The following is a 24317-nucleotide window of genomic DNA, read 5'->3' on the forward strand; positions in this document are numbered from 1 at the left end:
AACTTTTGATTTTCAAACAAATTTTAGACCAGCCATGTTGTATGCTGTGCCAATATGGTAGTTGCTGCAATACCAGAAGAAGGTATTGCAGAGTATTCAAAATATTATTTTGAAAAATTGAAGTTGCTCAGGAGTTAGCCTAAGAAGTCGAAATCTGTAATGGGTCTATAGAGATGTGCTCGATCGTTACGCATATATTCAATGAACTTCTAGAATTTCTAATATTGAGATATTGCAACAAATGTCCCAAAATAATTCCAATTTTAGACAAAATCGTTGCAATCTTCTATTGTACAGATTAGCTCCTTGTACCTTAGTATAAAATAGGTTAAGTTTAGTTTAAATTGAAAACATTGTAATTCCTACATGGTTCAATTCAACCAGAGGAAATATCCTTACTGCCAAAGGCAATTTCAATGTATTAATAATTACTAAAATTAACATAAAATAAGGATGATAGTTTTGAGAAAACACGAACACCTAGTCTAAGAGATGAATGCATGTAAGATAATAGCAAATATGTTTTCGTTGGATTGATTTGAAACACAGTTTTCGTCTTCTTGTTTTAAAACAACTTCGTTCAATAAATATTTTGTCGCTTACTGAGGAGTTTCACGTGAATTACCTTCTCAACTAACCAACGATTCTTTTCCGTAGCGCTCACGGAGATGCAGAGCATCTTATCATCTTATAACAATGAGTGTTAAACTACTCTCCTAAACCCTAAGTTTACAGCACAACCGAACGAAGTACACGATTGTTCTTAAGACAAAGTTTTGATTTTCTGTTTATAAGTGGATATAGACACTTAATATATTTGTTACATTTGGCTTGAAGGCCTTCAATGTAATTTTTAAAAGTTAGTTTTTGGTTCAGCAGAAGTCCTAAGTATTTGGCTTCGCTAGACCAATTAATTGGAACCTCATTCATTGTGACAATATGTCTGCTAGAAGGTTTTAAATAAGAAGCTCTCGGCTTATTGGGAAAATAATAAGCTGAGTTTCGGAAGCATTCGGATAAATTTTCCATCTTTGTGAGTAAGTAGAGAAAATATCCAAACTTTTTTGCAATCTACTACAAATGACACGAAGGCTTTGCCCTTTTGCTGAAAGGCCCGTGTCATCTGCAAATAAAGATTTTTGACACCCTGGTGGTAAATCAGGTAAGTCAGAAGTAAAAATGTTATACAATATGGGCCCCAGTATGCTGCCTTGGGGAACACTAGCTCTTACAGGTAATCTATCAGATTTAGAATTCTGATAGTTTACCTGCAATGAGCGATCTGATAAATAATTTTGGATCAGTTCAATAAGAGGAAAATAAAAATCAATCAATTTTACAATCAAACCTTTATGCCAAACACTGTCAAATGAGTCGAATTAAATTCGTAACTCTTAATAACTAATGAGTGGTTGAATGCCCATGGCGAAAACCAAATTGCTCATCAGCAAAAATAGAATTGTCATTAATATGAACCATCATTCTATTTAAAATAAACTTTTCAAACAGTTTGCTTACTGAAGAAAGTAAACTATTTGAGCGATAACTAGAAGCCTTAGCTGGATTTTTGTCCGGCTTTAAAATTGGAACAACTTTGGCGTTTTTCCATTTATCTCGGAAGTATGCCAATTGAAAACATTTGTTAAATAAATTAACCAAAAAGGACAAAGAGCTCTCAGGAATTTTTATGATAAGTATGTAGAAAATACCATCATCACCCGGGGCTTTCAAGTTTTCAAATTCTCTAGTAATAGATCTCACTTCATCCAAATTAGTTCCCAACGAAGCGTCAAAAACATTCTCTTGGTTGAGAATGTCTTCGAAGCTCCGTGCAACCTGATCCTCAATTGGACTCGTGAGACCGAGACTAAAATTATGGGCCCTTTTCGCCATTTGTTAATAACATTTTACTTCCCTCTTTAAGCGCTGGAATTGGCTTTTGAGGGTTTTTTTAAGAATTCTCGTTAATTTCCAAAAGGGTTTCGAACTCGGATCCAACTTCGAGACATTATTTTCAAAGTTGGTATTTCTCAGAATAGCGAAACGTTTTTTAATTTAATTTTACAAATTTCGCCAAATAACTTTCAACGCAGGATCGCGAGCTCTTTTGTATTGCCTTCTTCTCACATTTTTAAGACGGATCAGTAGCTGAAGATCGTCGTCAATAATAATGGAGTTGAATTTAACTTCACATTTCGGAATTGCATTGCCTCTGGCTTCGACAATTAAATTTGTCAAAGATACGAGAGCATTTATCAATATCACTTTTGGTATCGAGAGGAGTATCAACATAAAAATTCCTATCGATATACGTTTTATATAAATCCCAATCAGCTCTATGATAATTAAAATTAGAGCTGATTGGATTATAAATGGCTTCTTGTGAGATTTCAAACGTCACAGGAAGGTGATTGAGTCAAAGTCAGCATGAGTTACCAATTGGCCACACAGCTGACTTGAATCAGTTAAACCAAATCAATTGTCGAAGGATTTCGAGTGGATGAAAAACAAGTTGGGCCATTGGGATATTGAATAGTATAATATCCCGCAGAACAATCTACACAATCTAGTTCCACTTCGATCGTGAGGCTTGTGATCTAATCCGCTCTTTTCTTAGCCAGAGGTCTCAAGCTGTTAAAAGTGGTGACGTACTATCATCCCAGCTCCCAGTAACTGATGGAACACCACAGGGCTCCTGCTTAAGCGCACTGTTGTTTAGCCTTTACATCAACAGTCTTGCCTTAACACTCCAGTGCAACTATCAGCTATATGCAGATGACTTGCAAATTTACTTATCGGGGCCTATTCAGCAAGTTGACCAGCTTATTGCCATGATCAACACAGAACTCCAGCATATTGCGCAATGGGCCACACTGAATAAGCTCTTTCCGAATCCTAATAAGACCCAGGCAATCATCTTCTCAAAAGAAAACAGTGCAGTTGTACCTACCGTCGACATTGTTTTCTGTGGATCTGTGATAGCTACTTCGGACAGTGTTATCAATCTTGGGCTACGAATGGATAAACACCTCAAATGGGTTCCACTAGTGAACGACGTAACGGCCAAAGTCTTTGGAACGCTTCGTATTCGATCCTGCCATATTTTACCTACTGTGACGTGATTTATTACCCTGGATTGTCTGCAGTACTGAAAGATCAACTTGACCGCTGCTTTAAAGCATCTGTACGCTTCGTACATAACATCAAGCGCCGAGAATCAACGTACAGAGTAATCAACACAATAATTGGTCATGACATACGAACGAACTACCACGAAAGGATCTGCTGCTTTATACGACAAGGCTTTGTTGGTAATCTGCCCGACTATCTCCAGCAACACCTTCTACGCGGACAACTGGAACGTGCTCGTGCTTTTGTGATTCCACGACATACATCATCTATGAGGAAGAGTGTCCTCATCGCAGGAACTATAGCCTGGAACCGACTCCCGTTGTCGGTAAAACAACAATACTCCACCAACGCATTCAAAAGTTCACTTAGGGCAAGCTTTCGATAAAATAGAACAAATCTATGTAATTCCACTTATTTAGTTTTCCATTTTGTATAACATTTTTTATGTAAATTTCCTTGCCCTGAAAATAAGGTCTGTACCTACAGGATCACGTAAAACTGAATGAATAAAATTACAAATTACAAATTAAATTTTTGCTTTGTTTAATAATCTTCTACAACACGATCGATTCCGCACTAAATAATTTTTTGCTCTTCGATGCAGACATTAGTTTTATTATTTCGCGTTCTCCCATACTAGCTGGAGTGATCAGCATCAACACTATCGATTGCACACTAGTCAAACAAATTTCTGCTACGCGAGGTAGATTTTTATCACTTCGCAATCTCCCGGACTAGCTGCCGTCCCATGACCAGCAGCAACACGATCGATTCCGCATTCATATTGTGCAAATAGTAAAAAAATATCACAAAATTTAAATTTTAATCATGGAAACACTGAAGACGTTTTATAGAAGAAAACTACATGCATATTTGTCGACTAAGAATGGGGTTATGTAGTAAGCATTAATAGAAAAACCCAGATTAATCCACCTAGCGGTGATGGTGCCTTTCTCGACCTTCGTAAAATGTGTTTGCTTGAAAGTAGATGAGCTAGTAGCTAGGAGTAAAAAAGAAAAACTTCTAGGCCGGAAAAACTTGAAAATCGGATTATTTCAAGCAAAGATATTGTAGATCCAGTTGAGAACGCGAGATCTCGGTTCGGTTTTCAACTTGATCTACAATATGCTAATAAGAATTTCGACAATTTTTTCCTTTTCCAATCTTTTGATGTACATACCCCTGTTTTATTTTACCCAGTTATATATTTAAGTATATCACATTTGGATGTTTGTTAGACTGAAGCTCTGACTACACAAAAAGAAAACGGAAATGTCATTCCATCGAGCGAGCGGAGGGCAATATTTGTTATGATATAAATCTCATGACCGTCCTTCTGCCAAACTCCCGTATGAAGAGGGAGGAAGTGTATCAGTGTGGAAGCATCCGATGGTTCGTTTCGGAGAGAAATAATAGCCTTTCGGTACAACTTTGTAGCACAAGAAAGGCAAAAAGTATTTTGGCCATATTTTCTAAGGTCCAAGCTGGCCAATTTTCAATAGAAAATAATAGAATAGGATTCCGCGTCCAATGCAATTTGTTGTGAGTAAATCGATTGAGGGTAAGTGCATTAAAAATGAGCTAGACTTTTTACGCGCTTTTTTATAACATAAAGCATTTTGGCCATAATTTTTGTGCCCATAGTCCGATCTTCCAAATTTTCAATAGAAAACAAAACGACAGGATCCCGCGTCGAATGGAATTTGTTGCAAGTGGATAAGTACCAAAAAAGTGAGCTAACTTTTCGCACTTTTGGTGCGCGCACACACATACATACACACAGAGACATCATCTCAGTTCATCGAGCTGAGTCGATTGGTATATAACACTATGGGTCTCCAGGTCTTCTGTAAAAGTTTGGTTTTGGAGCGAACATTTAGCCTTTTTGTATACTTTGTAAACAAAAAGGCAATAATGGTGTTCGGCCATAGCTTCCGATCCCATATTTCTATCTTGCCAATTTTCAATAGGAAACAATGGGACAGGAATCTGCGTCTAATGCAACTTGTTGCGTGTAAATCGATCAAGGTTAGGTGTCCGAAAAATAAGTGACTTTTTTCTTTTCTGATTTTTCTATTAAAAAACCCAGATTAATCCACCTAGCGGTGATGGTGCCTTTCTCGGCCTTCGTAAAATGTGTGTGCTTGAAAATAGATGAGCTAGTAGCTAGGAGTAAAAAAGACAAATTTCTTTGTCCGTTCTATGAAAATCAGATTATTTATATTTATATTGTCAGATTAAAGATATTGTAGATCCAGTTGAAATCCGAAAATCATATTTTGTCCCATTTCCGGATGTCGCAACTGCATCGCGAGTGGTGCCCGACTATGGCACAGTTGCGCACTACTCGCGATGCAGTTGCAACATCCGGAAATGCGAGAAAATGCGATTGTCGCGAGACCTCGGTTCGGTTTTCAGCTTGATCTACAATATGCTAATAAGAATTTCGACATTTTTGTTTCCTTTTCCAATCTTTTTGACGTACATACCCCTGTTTTATTTTACCCAGTCATATATTTTAAGGATAGCACTTTTGGATGTAAATTGAACTGAAGCTCCGACTACACAAAACAGAAACGAAAATGTCATTCCCATCAAGCGAGCGGAGGGCAATATTTATTTTTTATTTGATATAAATCTCATGACCGTCTTTCTGCCAATCTACCGTATGAAGAGGGTGGGAAGTGTATCAGTGTGGAAGCATCCGATAGTTCGTTTTTGCAAAGAAATTATAGCCTTTCGGTACAACTTTGTTGTACAAGAAAGGCAAAAAGTATTTTGGCCTAATTCTAAGGTAATAGTCCAATCTGGCCAACTTTCAATAAAAAATAATAGAACAGAATTCCGCGTCGAATGCAACTTGTTGGGAGTAAATCGGTTGAGGATAAGTGCATGAAAAATGAGTGACATTTTTTACTCGCTTTTTTATAACACATAGTATATTTTGGCCATAATTTCTGTGCCCATGGTCCAAATTTTCAATAGAAAACAATACGACAGGATTCCGCGTCGAATGAAATTTGTTGGAATTACAGATAGTGGAGTACATAGATGAGTGAAAATAAATTCTCTGTTTCAACGAACTGTCAAACGTGTTTCCAAACGAGCATGACGTCACGATTTCAATGGAAATGTTATGTGGCGTCATATGCGCGTATCGGCAAAAATCGATTGAATGCTGCTCATCTATATATTCTACTATAGATAGTAGAATCTATAGATGAGCGAAAGCATGGCTGAGTCGCTTTTTTTGACCGTGCATACGCGCATATGACGTCACAGCCCTTAACATTTCCATTGAAATCGTGACGTCATGCTCGTTTGGAGACACGTTTGACAGTTCGTTTGGAGACAGAGGATTTAACTTCGCTCATCTATATATTCCACTATCTATATATTCTACTATCTATAGTTGGAATTAAATCGGTTGAGGATGAGTTCCAAAAAAGTGAGCTAAACTTTTCGCACTTTTGGTGCGCGCACACACACACACAGAGACATCATCGCAGTTCGTCGAGCTTATACGTATATAACACTATGGGTCTCCAGGCCTTCTGTAAAAGTTTGGTTTTGGAGCGAACATACAGCCTTTTCGTATAAAAAGGCAAAAATGGTGTTTCGGCCATAACTTCCGTCCCATAGTCCGATCAAGCCAATTTTCAATAGAAAACAATGGGACAAGATTCTGCGTCGAATGCAATCTGTTGCGAGCGACCTGAGAAGCACACATATTGCACATCAATCACAATAACTTATATATGACCGGATTCAGTCACAATATGGTTACTGCAACCAGATTTGTTGAACTTGTGTTTCTTGGGGAATAGATGAAGTCTAAGTGCTAAAAAAGTGAGCTAGACTTTTTCGAACTCTTTTTCACAATAAATAAGAAAATTATTTTGAGCTTTTTAGTGGAATGTTTTCACCTGTCATAAGACGAGTTTGAACAATCCCATTGAATTCCACCACTTAATTGTATCCTGACAGATACGTATTTCGACCTCAACAGTAAGGCCGTCTTCAGTGTCTTGTACTTGACTCGACTTGAAGAAAATGATCGCAGCTTACACTATTTATACTATGCGTAGGTATAATAATTTATCTAGGTACTTATCTTACTACGGTGCTTATTTCTACTCGCTTGATGCGCTTAATGCTTAGGTATAAACTTGAAGAGCCAGGAGCTACCATTTCCTTGATCTTTATTCAACAACCGCGTTTGTACCTGTCGGTAGATTTCAAGCTCTCAGCAACATCAAGTTTCCACGGCCAAGTGCCATTTCTTAAAATTTTAATGTTTGACGTCGTAATCGAATGATTTTCCTGATATACATGTTCAGCTACCTTAGACCTAAACTCATAATTTAATCCCTTATCAGTTTCCCTCTTAGCCTTTACTTACTTCTGCAATATGTTCTTTGAACCTTACATCTAACGATCTTTTGTTTGACCTACATATACTTTTATCACACTGTGGACAATTAATTTGATAAACCCCTGCCTTATTTAACATTTCTACTCTATCCTTTGTGGAGCCCAACAGTGTCTTCAATTGATTGCTTCTGCTGGAGAATACTTAATCGATACCGAATTTCCTCAGTCGATGGCGTAGTTGGTGGGTGATGTGTTGATCATAGGGGACCCATACCATCTTCAGCGGTTCATCGATTGGTGTCAGTGTTGTCAGTTCGTTTTACGTAGGTTCCTCTGCTTCTTGTTGATGATTGCTTGTATTGTTCTTTCCTTGTATCCATTGATCCTCGCTGTTTCCAAGATGTGTTGTAGCTCCTTCGTTTTTCCTTCTTCGCTCAGGGGAATCGTCTGCATCCTGTGGATCATGTGATGAAAAGCTGCCATTTTGTGCTGATACGAATGATTTGATGTGTATGGGATGACTCTCATGGTGTTGGTGGGCTTCCTGTAGATTTCGAAGTCTAATGTTGCATTTGTTCCTTGATAACCAGTAGATCCAAGAAAGGTAATTTACCTTTCCTTTTTCCTCCTCGTGGGTGAAGTTGATGTCTTTATGCACGTTGTTTATCGCTTCCAAAATCCTGGGTAGATCTTTCCGGATGATGATGCTGAAAATGTCGTCCACGTATCTCCACCACTTCTCGGGTAGTACTCCTTGTTCCTCTAGGTTGTCCTCCAAATTCGCCATGAATAATTCGCACAAAAACGGTGATAGCGGATTTCCATAGGTGCACCCTTCGTTTGTTTGTAGAAGCTTCCACGGAATGTAAAGTAGTTCTCATTCATGCATAATGTTGCAAGCTTGAGATACATCTTTACCTTTCCTCGCGTTGTTGGATCCGTCCGTTGTCCTAGTAGCCAATCCTCCAAAAGGTTCAGAGCATCCTTCACTGGAACGCTTTGGGAACAATGCTGCTACGTCGAATGATACCATGATGTCCTCTTCTCCGATGTTTCCTGATTCCAATATCCTCTTGGTGAACTCCTGGGTGTTTACAACTGATCTGCTGGGGAACGGCTTCGGCATACTCTGGAACTCCTTGACTAACCACTTGGCCAAGTTTTGTGTAGGGGATCCCACTGATGAAACTATTTCTCGCATCTCTGTACCTGGCTTATGTATCTTTGGTAGTCCTTTGATCCTTGGTAAAACAGGGTTCGTCATTTTAACGCGGGCTTCTCCGATGATCGTCTTGCATTCCTTTATCGTTTTATCCGTAAGTCGGATTAGTCCGGGTAGTGGGTCCACTCTCAAATGCCTGTATGGTCCTCCGTTGATTTTTTGTCGTCATCTGTTCATCGTAGTCCTCTTTGTCCATTATCACCACTGCGTTTCCTTTGTCCGCCTTCATGTAGTAAACTGGTTTCTCCTTTAACTCCTTTAAAATCCTCCTCTCGTCTTTGTTCGATGTCCCATGATGTCCTGCTTTGATGGCGTCTGCTACGATGTTTCTCACGCTATTCTGGTCCCGTTGATCAACATTTCGTGAAATCGCTGTCTCAGTATCCACGATTATCTGCTCTAGATCCGCTTTCTGGGTTTATACCTAAGCATTAAGCGCATCAAGCGAGTAGAAATTAGCACCGTAGTAAGATAAGTACCTAGATAAATTATTATACCTACGCATAGTATAAATAGTGTAAGCTGCGATCATTTTCTTCAAGTCGAGTCAAGTACAAGACACTGAAGACGGCCTTACTGTTGAGGTCGAAATACGTATCTGTCAGGATACAATTAAGTGGTGGAATTCAATGGGATTGTTCAAACTCGTCTTATGACAGGCACAATAAATAGTAATTTGACCATAACATCTAAGCCCATAGTCCGATCTGGCCAATTTTCAATAAGAAAATATGAGACATTCTGCGTCGAATGCAATTTGCTCGCAAATCGGTTGAGGAAAAGTGCCTGAAAATGAGTGAGTTTTTTAGCGATTTTTCCATAAAAGGCAAAAATGATATAATTTTCGATCCCATAGTCTGATATGGCCAATTTTCAATAGGAAACAACGGGACAGGATTCTACGTCGAATGCAACTTGTTGTGAGCAAATCGGTTAAGGATATGTGCCCGAAAAATGAGTGACATTTTTTACGCGATTTTTTATATGAATTTGTGTTTTGGCCATAACTTTCGATCCCATAGTTCGATCTGGCCAATTTCAAATAGAAAATAATGGGACAGGATTCTGCTTCGATTGCAACTTGTTGCTAGCAAATCGGTTGAGGGTAAGTGCCCAAACAATGAGTGACATTTTTTACGCGATTTTTTTGTATGAATTTGTATTTTGGCCATAACTTCTGATCCCATAGTTCGATCTGGCCAATTTCAAATAGGAAACAATGGGACAGGATTTTGCGTCGAATGCAACTTATTGCGAGCAAATCGGTTGAGGATAAGTGCCCGAAAAGTGAGTGACATTTTTTACGCGATTTTTTCGTATGAATTTGTATTTTGGCCATAACTTTCGATCCCACAGTCCGATCTGGCCAATTTCAAATAGGAAACAATGGGACAGGATTCTGCGTCGAACGCAACTTGTTGCGAGCAAATCGGTTGAGGGTAAGTGCCCGAAAAATGAGTGACATTTTTTGAGTAGTTTTGCGCACACACACACACACACACACATACACACACACACACACACACACACACACACACACACACACACACACACACACACACACACACACACACACACACACACACACACACACACACACACACACACACACACACACACACACACACACACACACACACACACACACACAGACATCAAATGAGTGACATTTTTCACGCGATTTTTTCGTTTGAATTTGTATTTTGGCCATAACTTCCGATCCCATAGTTAAATCTGGCCAATTTCAAATAGAAAACAATGGGACAGGATTCTGCATCGAATGCAACTTGTTGCAAGCAAATCGGTTGAGGATAAGTGCCCGAAAAATGAGTGACATTTTTTACGCGATTTTTTCGTTTGAATTTGTATTTTGGCCATAACTTCTGATTCCATAGTCCGATCTGACCAATTTTAAATAGAAAATAATGGGACAGGAATCTGCGTCGAATGCAACTTGTTGCGAGCAAATCGGTTGAGGATAAGTGCCCGATAAATGAGTGACATTTTTTACGCGATTTTTTCGTATGGATTTATATTTTGGCCATAACTTTCGATCCCATAGTTCGATCTGGCCAATTTCAAATAGGAAACAATGGGACAGGATTCTGCGTCGAATGCAATTTGTTGCGAGCAAATCGGTTGAGGATAAGTGCCCGAAAAATGAGTGACATTTTTTGAGTAGTTTTGCGCACACACACACACACACACACACACACACACACACACACACACACACACACACACACACACACACACACACACACACACACACACACACACACACACACAGACATCACCTCGATTCGTCGAACTGAGTCGATTGGTATATAACACTATGGGTCTCCGGGCCTTCTATAAAAAGTTTGTTTTTGGAGCGATCATATAGCCTTTACCGTATACTTAGTATACGAGAAAGGCAAAAATTGTATAACATAAAGTTTTGTATAACTTTACGATTTTGTTCAGCGGCGCAGCCAAAATTTTTGATAATATAAAGTATGGTTTAAGTTTAAATTTGTTTCGAAATTCCGTGGAATTCCATTAAATTTCGTTAGAAGCTAGTTTTTTCTAGCGAAATTTTTGTAATTTTACGAAACGAAACGAAATCAAGAAATCAGATTTCGCCATGCTCAAATTCCGCGAAATTCCGCGGAATTTTATTTCGAACCACCTGAAACGAAATTTTTCGAAATACCGCATATGCTTAATGATTACCTCTAAACGTTCGCACCATTGATCCCTTCCAACAAACCTCCTGCAGCGCTACGATGCCGAATCCACGGTCCTTAAGCACATCGGCGAGTATGCGTGTGCTCCCGATGAAGTTGAGAGATTTGCAGTTCCACGAACTGAGTTTCCAATCGCTAGTCCCTTTTCGTCGCAGTGGTCTTCGCCGATGGTTCCGGTCCGTACTCTCTTGTTGATTATTCGTTGCGTGAGTTTTTTTTGGCTGGCTTGCAGGGCCTGATACCAAACCCCCTATGGTGCACAGTTTTACTTAGAGTCCCTCGCTGGCACTCGGACGATGATCAGCCGGTCCTGTTGTGAGCTGATCCTGACATGGAGAACAGACGCTCAATAAGATTTGCACCTCCGGAGAGGTGCTGACGGCCTTCCCCGTCAGCATACGACCATAGTTCCCACCGGGGTTGGTTACCCGATCTTCCCTAAGGTTGCTCGTATCCCGGCCAGCACCGCGGGGAGGTAGGGATAGGAGTTGCTGGGTAAGAGGCTAAGGACCGCGAGATGGGATCTATTTTATTCCTTCAGGTACGCGAGGTAGTTTAATGTAAAGTAAAAACAAAGTGTGTAATAGACTTTAATTAGTGCTTCGTCCTGAAGATTGGTGTTTTGTGTGACTGATGGTCATTTTTGATGACGAAAATCCCCCTAAAGGATTAGTGTTTTGGACTGGAAGTTCACTGGCGGTGTTGTGGGTGAAGAAACATAGCTCACGGTCCGGAAGGAACCCGGCAGTAGCGGTGTGCTAATTGCTGTGGAAGGGGAAGGGTTGTTTGGCTGAATCCCATTCGACCGAAAGCCATTTGACCGAATGCTACTAGGCCGAAACCTATCTGGCCGAAAGGGTCATTTGGCCGAAAGGGTCGTTTGGCCGAAAGGGTCATTTGGCCGAAAAGGTCATTTGGCTGAAAAGGCCATTTGGCCGAAAGGGTACTTTGGCGGAAGGGTCATTTGGCCGAAACGTTCGTTTGGCCGAATAGGGTCATTTGGCCAAAAAGGTCATTTGAAAAGAAAGAAATTAAGAATGAGAAGAGAGACGACTCACTTCTCACTCAACAGACCGCATCGTGCTTTCGTGCTGTGCGGTTCTTTCTCTCTTTGCTTAAGGAAGTTTTTAATACTACCCGAAGCTATTTTAATTTCAACGGTGCTTCTTAGCGCTATTTGTACCCACTGATCCCGTTACGATCTTTGCAAGGACCCGTGCCTTCGTTTTACGTTGGACCCGCTTGCGGAAGTCAAATTCCGACAAGCGGTGGTAATCCTGCAGGGACACCGTTCTGGGAAAAAACCTCTTAGAAGGTCACGTCTCCACGCTCAGCAATGAGTATTAACAAAAACAAGAGGAAGGGGAGTCTCTGAATTCTCCACTTCCTTCAAAGAAACAAGGTTTCAAGACCGTCCTGCCCAAGCGCGGAAAAATAGAAGGAAGCTGGAGAATTCAGATATTCCTTCTAACTCTAATATCGGAAATAATTCTTCTCCAATCGAACTGGAGCAATCAGTTCGATTTGATTAATGATGATATTGAGCAAATCGAATCTAGCCCAGGTGATTCGATTCATGCGAAAAAGGATTCCGCCGATTGTGGTATCTGTTGCCGAGTTTTCTGGCTTTAGGAATGAGATTTTGAGTAACCTTCAGGGGATCAAGGTTTCATTTCAGATTGCTAGGAAGGGTGACTGCCGCGTTTTGCCCGGATCCTTTGACGATCGCAAACGTCTTCTTCAGTATTTAACTGAGAAGCGCCATAAATTCTTCACATACGACGACAAAACTGAGCGATTGTTCAAAGTCGTCTTGAAAGGTCTCCCCAGTGATGACAAATCACTAGATGAGATTAAAATTGAAATTTCTCAATTACTTGGATTTTCACCAGTCCAAGTAATTAAGATGAAAAAGAAATCCCACTCCGGTACTTCCCAGAGGGGCATTTCTCAAGAATTTTATTTAGTTCATTTTAACAAAAGTGAACTAAATAATATGAAAAGTTTGGAAAAGGCCTGTATTATGTCTCATGTCCGTGTTACATGGGAACATTTCCGCAGGCCTGGGGGAAATTTCCAAAACCCTACCCAGTGCCGTAAGTGCCAAAAGTGGGGTCATGGAACCAAACATTGTCACATGGATGCTAAATGCATGATTTGTGGTGGAACCTCTCACGCCAAGGACGCATGTCCTGTGAGAGAAGATTCCAATAAATTTAAGTGCGCAAACTGTGGGGCAATCATAAATCCAATTTCTGGGAATGCCCTTCACGCAAAAAAGTTTTGAATTCCCGTGCAAAATTGATGACGGGAAATTCCAATCGGATCCCAGATTCGACGGGTAGAAATTTTTCAAACGCTCAAATTTCGAAACCGGTTACCGGTCGAGCAATTCATACCCACCACAATTCACAAACAAATTTTGCTGCTCGTCCAAGGGTAGCAAGCATTGCAGTAAAGGCCAATTGTTCCAATGTACCGGCGTATGCAAACATCTCTGCTGGTAGACCAAATTTCTCTTCTTAAATTGAGGTTTATACCCATGTCCCAACGGAAAATAACGGTCATAAGTTGTTGATTCAGGTAGCATGACTGCTTCCGATTTTGATTTTTTAACTGAACAATTGCATCACATGATTGATGCAATGTTCAGCAAATACCATTCCTGAAGCTGTTCAGGTTGGTATAAAGTACACACAAAAATTGTTATCGGACTCCGTTTCAATGGATCCAAATAATTGTGTGAAAGTTCTAAATTGGAATGTCCGCTCTCTAAAGGGTAAGGAAGATGAATTATTCAACTTCATTTCAGTTCATAATGAGCATATTGCCATTATAACTGAAACGTATTTAAAACCAGGACTCTCCATTAAAAGAGATCCAAACTATTTTATCTACAGAAATGATCGTCTTGACAGCGCCTGTGGTGGGGTCGCCATTGTCATTAATAGACGTATCAAACATAAATTATTTTCTTCGTTTGAAACCAAAGTTTTTGAAACCTTGGGAGTTTCTGTTGAAACAAATTTTGGACAATTTTCCTTCATTGCAGCCTACTTGCCTTTTCAATGCAATGGGCAGCAAAAGAATTTGTTGAAAGCTGATCTTCAAATACTGACTCGCAACAAATCAAAATTCTTCGTAATTGGTGACTTCAATGCCAAACACCGTTCATGGAATAATGCTCAAAGCAATTCCAACGGCAAAATTTTATTTGAAGATTGTTCTGTGGGATATTATACTATTCAATATCCCAATGGACCAACTTGTTTTTCATCCAGTCGAAATCCTTCTACAATTGATTTAGTTTTAACGGATTCAAGTCAGCTGTGTGGCCAATTGGTAACTCATGCTGACTTTGACTCTGATCACCTTCCTGTGACATTTGAAATCTCACAAGAAGTTATTTATAATCCAATCAGCTCTACTTTTAATTATCATAGAGCTGATTGGGATTTATATAGAAACGTATATCGATAGGAATTTTGATGTTGATATTCCTCTCGATAGCAAAAGTGATATTGATAATGCTCTCGTATCTTTGACAAATTTGATTGTCGAAGCCAGAGGCATTGCAATTGTGAATGTGAAATAAAAATAAAAATGTGAAATTAAATTCAACTCCATTATTATTGACGACGATCTTCAGCTACTGATCCGTCTTAAAATGTGAGAAGAAGGCAATACCAAAGAACTCGCGATCCCGCGTTGAAAGTTATTTGGCGAGATTTGCAAAATGAAATTAAAAAACGTTTCGCTATTCTGAGAAATACCAACTTTTGAGAATAATGTCTCGAAGTTGGATCCCAGTTCGAAACCCTTTTGGAAATTAACAAAATTCTTAAAAACCTCAAAAGTCAATTCCAGCACATAATGAGGGAAATAAAATTTTATTAAATACTACGGAAAGGCTCAAAACTTGCTCAGCAGTTTGGGCGTGCCCATAATTTTAGTCTAGGTCTCACTAGTCCAATTGAGGATCAGGTTACACGGAGCTTCGAAGACATTCTCAATCAAGAGAATGTTTTTGACCCTTCGTTGGGAAAAACCAATTTGGATGAAGTGAGATCTATTACTAGAAAATTTAAAAATATGTAAGCCCTGGGTGATGATGGTATTTTCTACATACTTATCAAAAACTTCCTGAGAGCTCTTTATCCTTTTTGGTTAATTTATTTAACAAATGTTTTCAATTGGCATACTTCCCAGATAAATGGAAAACGCCAGAGTAGTTCCAATTTTGAAGTCAGACAAAAATCCAGCTGAGGCTTTTATTTTCTTCAATCAAACCCCTCAAGCAGTTTATTTTCTTCAATAAGCAAACTATTTGAAAAGATTATTTTAAATAGAATGATGGTTCATATTAATGACAATTCTATTTTTGCTGATGAGCAATTTGGTTTTCGCCATGGGCATTCAACCACTCATCAGTTATTAAGAGTTACGAACTTAATTCGGCTCAACAAATCTGAAGGATATTCGACTGGAGTTGCTCTTCTTGATATAGAGAAAGCATTTGACAGTGTTTGGCATGAAGGTTTGATTGTAAAATTGATGAATTTTAATTTTCCTCTGTACATCATTAAACTGATCCAAAATTATTTATAATAAGATATAATAAGAATTCTAAATCTGATAGATTACCTGTAAGGGCTGTTGTCCTCCAAGGCAGCATACTGGGGCCCATATTGTATAACATTTTTACTTCTGACTTACCTGATTTACCACCAGGGTGTCAAAAATCTTTGTTTGCAGATGACACGGGCCTTTCAGCCAAAGGGCGAAGCCTTCGTGTCATTTGTAGTAGATTGCAAAAAAGTTTGGATATCTTCTCCACTTACTTGCAAAAATGGAAAATTTCCCCGAATGCTTCCAAAACTCAGCTTATAATTTTCCCACATAAGCCGAGAGCTTCTTATTTGAAACCTTCTAGCAGACATATTGTCACTATGAATGGGGTTCCAATTAATTGGTCTTCTTCTTCTTCTTCTTCTTATTGGCATTACATCCCCACACTGGGACAGAGCCGCCTTGCAGCTTAGTGTTCATTAAGCATTTCCACAGTTATTAACTGCGAGGTTTCTAAGCCAAGTTACCATTTTTGCATTCGTATATCATGAGGCTAACACGATGATACTTTTATGCCCAGGGAAGTCGAGACAATTTCCAATCCGAAAACTGTCTAGACTGGCACCGGGAATCGAACCCAGCCACCCTCAGCATGGTCTTGCTTTGTAGCCGCGCGTCTTACCGCACGGCTAAGGAGGGCCCATTAATTGGTCTAGCGAAGCTAAATATTTAGGACTTCTGCTAGATCAAAAATTAACTTTTAAAAATCACATTGAAGGCCTTCAAGCCAAATGTAACAAATATATTAAGTGCCTATATCCACTTATAAACAGAAAATCAAAACTTTGTCTTAAGAACAAACTTTTGATTTACAAACAAATTTTTAGACCTGCCATGTTGTATGCTGTGCCAATATGGACTAGTTGCTGCAATACCAGAAAGAAATGATTCTGAAGTTGCCTCCGTGGTATAGTACCAATGAACTTCATAGAATTTCTAATATTGAGACATTGCAACAAATGTCCAACAAAATAATTTCCAATTTTAGACAAAAATCGTTGCAATCTTCTATTGCAACGATTAACTCCTTAAAATTCCTTAGTATAAAATAGGTTAAGTTTAGTTTAAGTTGAAAACATTGTAATTCCTACATGGTTCAATTCAACCAGAGGAAAAATTCTAACTGCCAGAGGCAATTGAAATGTATTAATAATAACTAAAAAGTAACATAGCAAATAAGGATGATAGTGTTAAGAAAACACGGAACACCTAGTCTAAGAGATGAATGCATGTATTAGATAATTAGCAAATAAAATTAAAAGAAAGAAAGACTTCTCACTCAACATTTCTCCCTTATCGCTGTAAAAAGTGAGATGCACGAAGTAGGTAGTGAGACGTCTACACACTTCGTGCTTCTCACTTTTTATAGAGGACATAGGGCGTGGTAAGGCCACCTGGAAAGCCGGCAACGCGCTGGCACGATACCATGGTGTTCTTCTAAAAAAGCGAGTAACGATGTTCGGTGCTGCAAGGACACGCAGCTAACCTCGAGGGTGCGTTGTGCACTGGCCCCCCTTTGAAGCATTACTTTCTGGTTGTACCGAAGGGACTATGGGCTTGGCGGCAATGGAAACGGTTTTTTTTTTACAAGGGAGAATGCATTTACACACTAACCCAGTACACGTGCATTGTAGTTGCCAAACTACCACAAGTGTACTGGAGTGTCGGACTCGACCATACCGGTAATACCGACTAAACTCCCTTTGGCTCCACCATCGTTTCCCCAGGAACCACCTCGCAGTACTACTTCTGGGGGATGGCAGTACTAAGCGTACTCGCTCATTATCGCTCACACAGGCACTTGTCCCATGCGAGACTGACTTGGGTGCTCGCCCACCATTCACTCCATTCGAGTCTTACTTGGATGCTCTCCCGGGCGCTCCGCTGCCATGCCTGGGCCTACAGATATTACGCTACGACACTCCTGCCTCAGCACGAGCAGATCAATCACACCACTGCCGAAGCAGACCACACGCTACCCTGCCGAAGCAGGGACACTCCCATGCACCACATGTGCACAACTGTAGGTGTGTGGGTACAACCCACTGCTACCCTGCCGCCGAAGCAGCTTCTCCAAAGACCATTCGCTCCATGTGACCCTTTTTCGGGTGCTCACTCTAACACTCCACTGCCATGCCTCGAGGTGTCGATAGGTCCCTCGACTCCTACCTCAGCATGTGCAGTCCATACTCAGACTTCTGCTGCGCTTCGAGGTGACAATAGCGGTGACGCGCTATGACACTCCTGCCTCAGCACAAACAGATCACTCACTCCCTGCCGAAGCAGCTCACGCGCTACCCTACCGAAGTAGGGACACTCCCCATGCCAATTGGCACTCCCTGGGCTTGTGCTTTGGAAGCGGCACACAGTCGCTTTAATAGAGTCTGATTACGGGCACTTGTGGTTTTTTGGGAGGGATTTTAGCAGAGCCCACTGCTAAATCCCACCACGCCCTAGGCAGTTCTCCCTGACTCGCAGACAGCTGGGGAGGGGTCGTCAAGCCCTTGGACATGGTCCATGCTGTCCCTGCTGTCCCCCCCGGAAACGGTTTTTTTTTTTTTTTCAGTAGGGTGGGAATCTGCATCCAGACACCGGTGGGCTACCGGCGAACGGAGTTTAGCTATTGCCGACCCGCTAAAACCACCCTGTTCACAGACCCTGAGTCTCCCCGGAACAGACTTTTCGGCATTACTTCTGGGAAGGGTCCGTGCTACTACGCACGCCCACATACTAGCTACCCACTAGCTTCAAATCACAACTAGCTACCGGCGAAGCCAACGATCTTAACACCTGGGGGGAACTTCAGTCTTAAAACACTATCGTACATAGTGTTCCATAGCACCGGTCCCAGGATAGATCCCTGAGGGACTCCTGCGGTGATAGAAGCACTACCCTCCCCTTCATCGGTCTCGTATAAGAGTACGCGATTCTGGAAATAGCTTTCCAAAATGTTGTACAGGCCCACCGGAATGCCCAACCGGAGTAACGAGAGCGCGATGGCATCCCAGCTTGCGCTGTTGAATGCGTTCTTGACGTCGAGCGTCACTATCGCACAGAATCGAGTTCCACTCCGCTTGCGTTGTATCGCTACTTCCGCAGTTTTCACAACCGAGTTGATAGCATCCACCGTGGACCTACCCTTACGAAACCCAAACTGATTGCTTGACAGGCCGTTCGTACCTTCGGTGTACGGGGTAAGCCTGTTGAGGATAATCCTCTCAAGCAACTTCCCTGTGGTGTCCAGTAGGCAGATTGATCTGTACGCCGATGGGTCACCTGGTGGTTTCCCGGCTTCGGCAACAGCACCAGCTTCTGTCTCTTCCACCTATCAGAAATCTGCGCTCGTCCAGGCATCTCTGCATGGCTGTCCTGAACTTGTCCGGGTTAGCCATGATCGCGCTGCCTTCAGAGCGAGGTTTGGAACCCGTCGGGCCCCGGAGCTTTGTTCGTGTCAAGGGTTCGGGCCACCGCAAGCAACTCTTCGTTCGTCACCGCTGCCACTTCAGCCACTTCAGCACTCGCGTTCTGCGGTGCTGGTGGTGGCCAAGGGCTTGTGGCATGGGACGGGAAGAGAACCTCGATAATGCGATTCAACCTTTCCGGCGACCGCTCGGGAGGCGCCAGCCCCCCTCTGGTCTTCGCCATTACTATCCTGTAGGCATCGCCCCAGGGATTAGCATTGGCGTTCAGGCATAGGTTGTCAAAACGCTTCCTCTTACTGCTACTGATGGCCTTGTTAAGGGCCAACTTCGCAGCTTTGAACGTCAAGCGGCGTTCATCCCTCAACTGCTCAGAGCGAGCTCTCTGCATCCTTCGCCTAGCCCTAAGGCAGGTTGACCGAAGGTCTGCGGATTGTTGCACTCCACCAGTATGCTGGAGGTCTACCGTTCCTCGGTGGTGCCCTCCTCTGCATACTGGCATCGCATGCACGTGACAGGACAGCTGTCAGTGCGTCCCCTGTAAGACTGTCGGTGTTACCCTCCAGTCCCAGCGCCGCGGTGAATACTTCAAACGGTTTAGCGGGTCGGGAATGTAGTCCTGCCTCGGTGATCCCTAACCCCGCACTTCCAGGTCAACCCAGGATGTCTGTTGAGCAGATTCCCCCTCCATTGTTTAGGAAGAAAAAAAAAACTTTTTACAGTGATAAGTGAGAAATGAGAAGTGATAAGGGAGACGTCTCAATTCTCATTGCTCATTTATCACTTCTCGCTGTAAAAAGTAAGAAGTTCGAAGTGAGTAGTGAGACGTCTCATTAATCACTTCGCGCTCTTCATGTTTTACAGTGAGAAGTGAGAAATGAGGAATGAGAAATGAGACGTCTCTCTTCTTACTCCTAATTTCTCACTTTTCAAATGACCTATTTGGCCAAATGCCTATTCGGCCAAATGTCCTATTCGGCCCAATGATCCTTTCGGTCAAACGACCCTTTTGGGCAAACGACCCTTTCGGCCAAATGGCCCTTTTGGTCAAACGATCCTTTCGGCCTAATGATCCTTTCGGCCAAACGACCCTTTCGGCTGAATGACCCTTTTCGACCAAACGACCTTTCCGGCTAAATGAGCCTTTTGGCCAAATGACCCCTTTCGGCTAAATGATCCTTTAGGCCAAACGATCCTTTCGGCCAAACAACCCTTTTAGCCAAACGGCCCTTTCGGCCAAACAACCATTTCGGCCAAACAACCCTTTCGGCCAAACGACCCTTTCGCCCAAATGACAAAGTTCAATATCTGTGACCTGTGAGAGTTTTCGAAAAGTATACATCAAAATAGACTGCTCTATAATAAAAAGCCAAAATTCACAAAAACTAACATGGGACAATTATGCGTAGAAGGGCAGCGCAGCAAACGGTTATATTTTATAACATTCAAATACGAGACGAGTCAGCCTCGGGCTGAAAGTCTCGGTAATTAAGAATAAAATTAAAAAGCATTCAAGGGAAAATTCACATTTTCCACAATGGAAAATCTGGATTTGTGTTCGTTTTCTCCAGTTACAATGTTAATTCTTCTTCTTATTGGCATTACATCCCCACACCGGGACAGAGCCGCCTCGCAGCTTAGTGTTCATTCAGCACTTCCACAGTTATTAACTGCGAGGTTTCTAGGCAAGTTAACATTTTTGCATTCGTATATCATGAGGCCAACACGATGATACATACTTTTATGCCCAGGGAAATCGAGGCGATTCTAAAACCGAAAATTGCCTAGACCGGCACCGGGAATCAAACCCGTCTTACCGCACGGCTAAGGAGGGCCCCTACAATGTTAATACACAGGATTCTGCTTTTACACGATTTACATTTGCTCAATTTTCCAGTCAACCTAAATGTTCAACGCATATTAATTACCATGTGATTTTTCTTTGATTTATTCTAGATTTTTTAAAACATGTCGCGAAGATTTTGGAAGCAAATTGAAGTCACACGATCAAAAATACGAGCGAAAAAAAATCGTGTAAAAACAAAATCCTGTGTACATTTGTTAATTAGTTATCTTCATTGATTTCGAGGATGATTTATATGTTTACTTGACTTATCAAATTGTAATGTAAATAGGTAAAAAGTTGTATATATTCCAACGCTCGACTTCTTGAGTCATATTATTGTTTTATGTAATTTAACTTGATCTTGCAAATTTTAAAAATATATAATTTGTTACTTTCTTTCTCAGACATGAAAACCAATCAATTCAACGGTGTCGTTTTCAACACTCCCGGGCTCACCGAGGTGGAAATCGTACGTTCGCGCCTCATCGTTATTCGTGCCCAATTCCTCGGTCGCTTCGAACTAGAACTTCTACCCGGTCCCACCCCCACCGACCTGCATCGCCAACTCAAAACTCTCACTCAAAACCACTACCAGCCACCGTTCTGGTCCTACGGAGTTCACGTTTGCGATGAATCGCGTAACACCACTCTCGCCAGCGTTCGATCCAGCATCGAAACGATGCTCTCCGGTGGCATCATCTTCGATTCGCATTGCCTCAACGACGACCTGTTTTGGCTGTCAAGTTCGATGTCTATCACTTCGGAGCTTGAAGAAACGATGCAACTGTTATCTCGCAATAGCAAACGATTCGTACCGTCGGTTGTCATGGTGCTGGAGCCTACGGGTAGCTCCGCCTCTTCTACCGCCCGAATCAATGGACTACTGCTTCGAAGCGCTTATAACATCGCGTCCTATCGAGGAATCGTGCGAAACCGGACCACTGTCTACTTGGATTGGCGCACGGAGCGTCACGAATTGACTCTGTGGCTTAAACAGGTGTGGTCCAGCATTCAGAACTTGAATGCTTCGGGATACAGCTTGAAGGAGGGATCATTGCGGGACGATGGTAACAAGACCTACCCTAGTAGAAGCCAGCTAACGTATCTTCCGGAAGGGTTGAACAATTCTATACCCGATCTGATTCGGTGGGATACGAAGCTATCGGATAGTATGGAAACGGTGGTAAAGAGTCAGAACCAGATGGGACCGATGATGACACGAAGAGTTGAAGAAGTAGTCGAGGAGGGGAGGCTTTTGATTACGGGGGCGTATGACTTGAGAACTAAGGCAGCAATTGTGGCCCAGAATGTATCCGGGACGTGGATTTCATTAAGGAATGAGGTGAATCGTGCGATTGGGTTGTCAGTAGCTGGATTGAGTTTCATTGGGACTCCTATTTGCGGAAATGCAAGAGACAACGTTACGGAAGAGTTATGCATCAGGTGGTACCAATTTGGGTCACTGCTACCATTGTTCAAAGTGTCGGACGATAGGCTGCCGCATCGATTCAGCAAATTTGCTCAACGAATTATGATGTCTGCCATACGGAAGCGGTATGCTTTGATGGAGTATATGAATACGTTGATCGTGTTGAATGCCGCTTTTCTAAGGCCTATGTTCTATCACTACGAAGAGGCTAGAAACTACACGGCAGAGTTGTGGGAGCAGTTCATGTTGGGGGATGCTCTACTGGTAGCTCCCGTACTGTTGCCACAAATGACGCAGATCGATATTTATTTCCCAGAAACGTTTTATGAGCTATGGGCCGGAGACGAGCTACCTACGAACGATGTGCTTCAGTATGCCGTAGTGGAGTCCGATTTGCCGATGTTCGTTCGACCTGGGTACATAGTTGGATTACGGCTGATCTCGGACGAAATTTTGGGGGTCGACGAGGCTCGACTTCAACCGCTTTTCCTTATTGGAGCACTTGGGTGTAACGTTCGGAAGACGAAATGTGATGCTTCAGGAATGCTGATGTTCGAAGAAGGATTCAGCTTGGAATTCCGCGTTGCACTAGAACAAGTTAGTAATTTGTCTTAATTTTTTGATACCAAAACTTCAAACACCTTTCTTCCAGGAGCTCACTGTTCGGATTAGACTAATTGTGGAAACTGAATCGCTTAAAGACTTGGCTTGCTCATCTGAACAAAGGTCTTTTTCCGGAGAAGTATTATTTATTCAACTTTACGGGCATCCGAACCGAACTATACCCATATCTGAAAATCTTAATTTTGATCTATGTCAATTAACAGAAATAACACCCGAAACTGTGTACATCTTTCCAAATAATAATATAATATAAGGTATATCATAATAAACTTCCTACGAATTTGTTGCACAGCCGAAATTCAAAAAAATCAGTCGTTATTAAAACATCTATTCTCCGAAATCAACCCAAAACGCATTTCATTTCACGTTTCCTTTCAAAGAATCTGAACCCAGTGCCTCCATAATTCCTCCGAAATACGTTTGAAATGTATTGTATAATATGAGATATTATATCTCATCATTTTCGCCCGCTGTTGCATGAAACGGCATTCACTTTGGATATCTTCACTCATTCTTAAGATTTACATCCTCTCAATAAAGAAGATAGGTTAAGCATGTGTGTTAGTTGTTTGATAGACTGGTGCATTTAACTGAATGGCAGCACAATCAAAACCATTTTTATGCGGTCGAAATGGGATTGCACTAGGAAAATTTTTGTTAACTAGAATCGAAATAAACTTTCAAATTTGACTTTCAAAATTGATCGAAATGATAGTTATTCTGCATGAAGTCACAGATAAGTCATCCAGTTATCCAAGAAATGGCTTGAACTCAAGAACAAAGATTTGCAGTTCAGTTTTAAGTATGGTACATGCTCCTTGTGGTACAGAGAAAGGATACGTAGATGATCAATTTTCCGATTTCAAATATGGAACATGCGTTCACAGCATATGTTCTTGGTCATCCAATAAAT

The 24317-nt window shown here is 41.4% G+C and overlaps 1 protein-coding gene across 1 annotated transcript in view; it reads left to right on the plus strand.

Moving 5' to 3' along the window:
- The window catches only part of LOC134220008 (neutral alpha-glucosidase C-like), a 65535-nt gene extending 41800 nt beyond the window's left edge, over nt 1-23735 (plus strand). Inside the window, exons 3-4 of the mRNA XM_062698929.1 lie at nt 21756-23377; nt 23433-23735. Coding sequence (XP_062554913.1) covers nt 21756-23377; nt 23433-23657 — 1847 coding nt within the window. The 3' untranslated portion in view covers nt 23658-23735. The remainder of the gene's footprint in view (nt 1-21755; nt 23378-23432) is intronic.
- Nucleotides 23736-24317: the final 582 nt, after the last annotated feature.

Source organism: Armigeres subalbatus, chromosome 3 (genome assembly GCF_024139115.2).
Source record: "Armigeres subalbatus isolate Guangzhou_Male chromosome 3, GZ_Asu_2, whole genome shotgun sequence".
Taxonomy (NCBI): Eukaryota; Metazoa; Arthropoda; class Insecta; order Diptera; family Culicidae; genus Armigeres; species Armigeres subalbatus.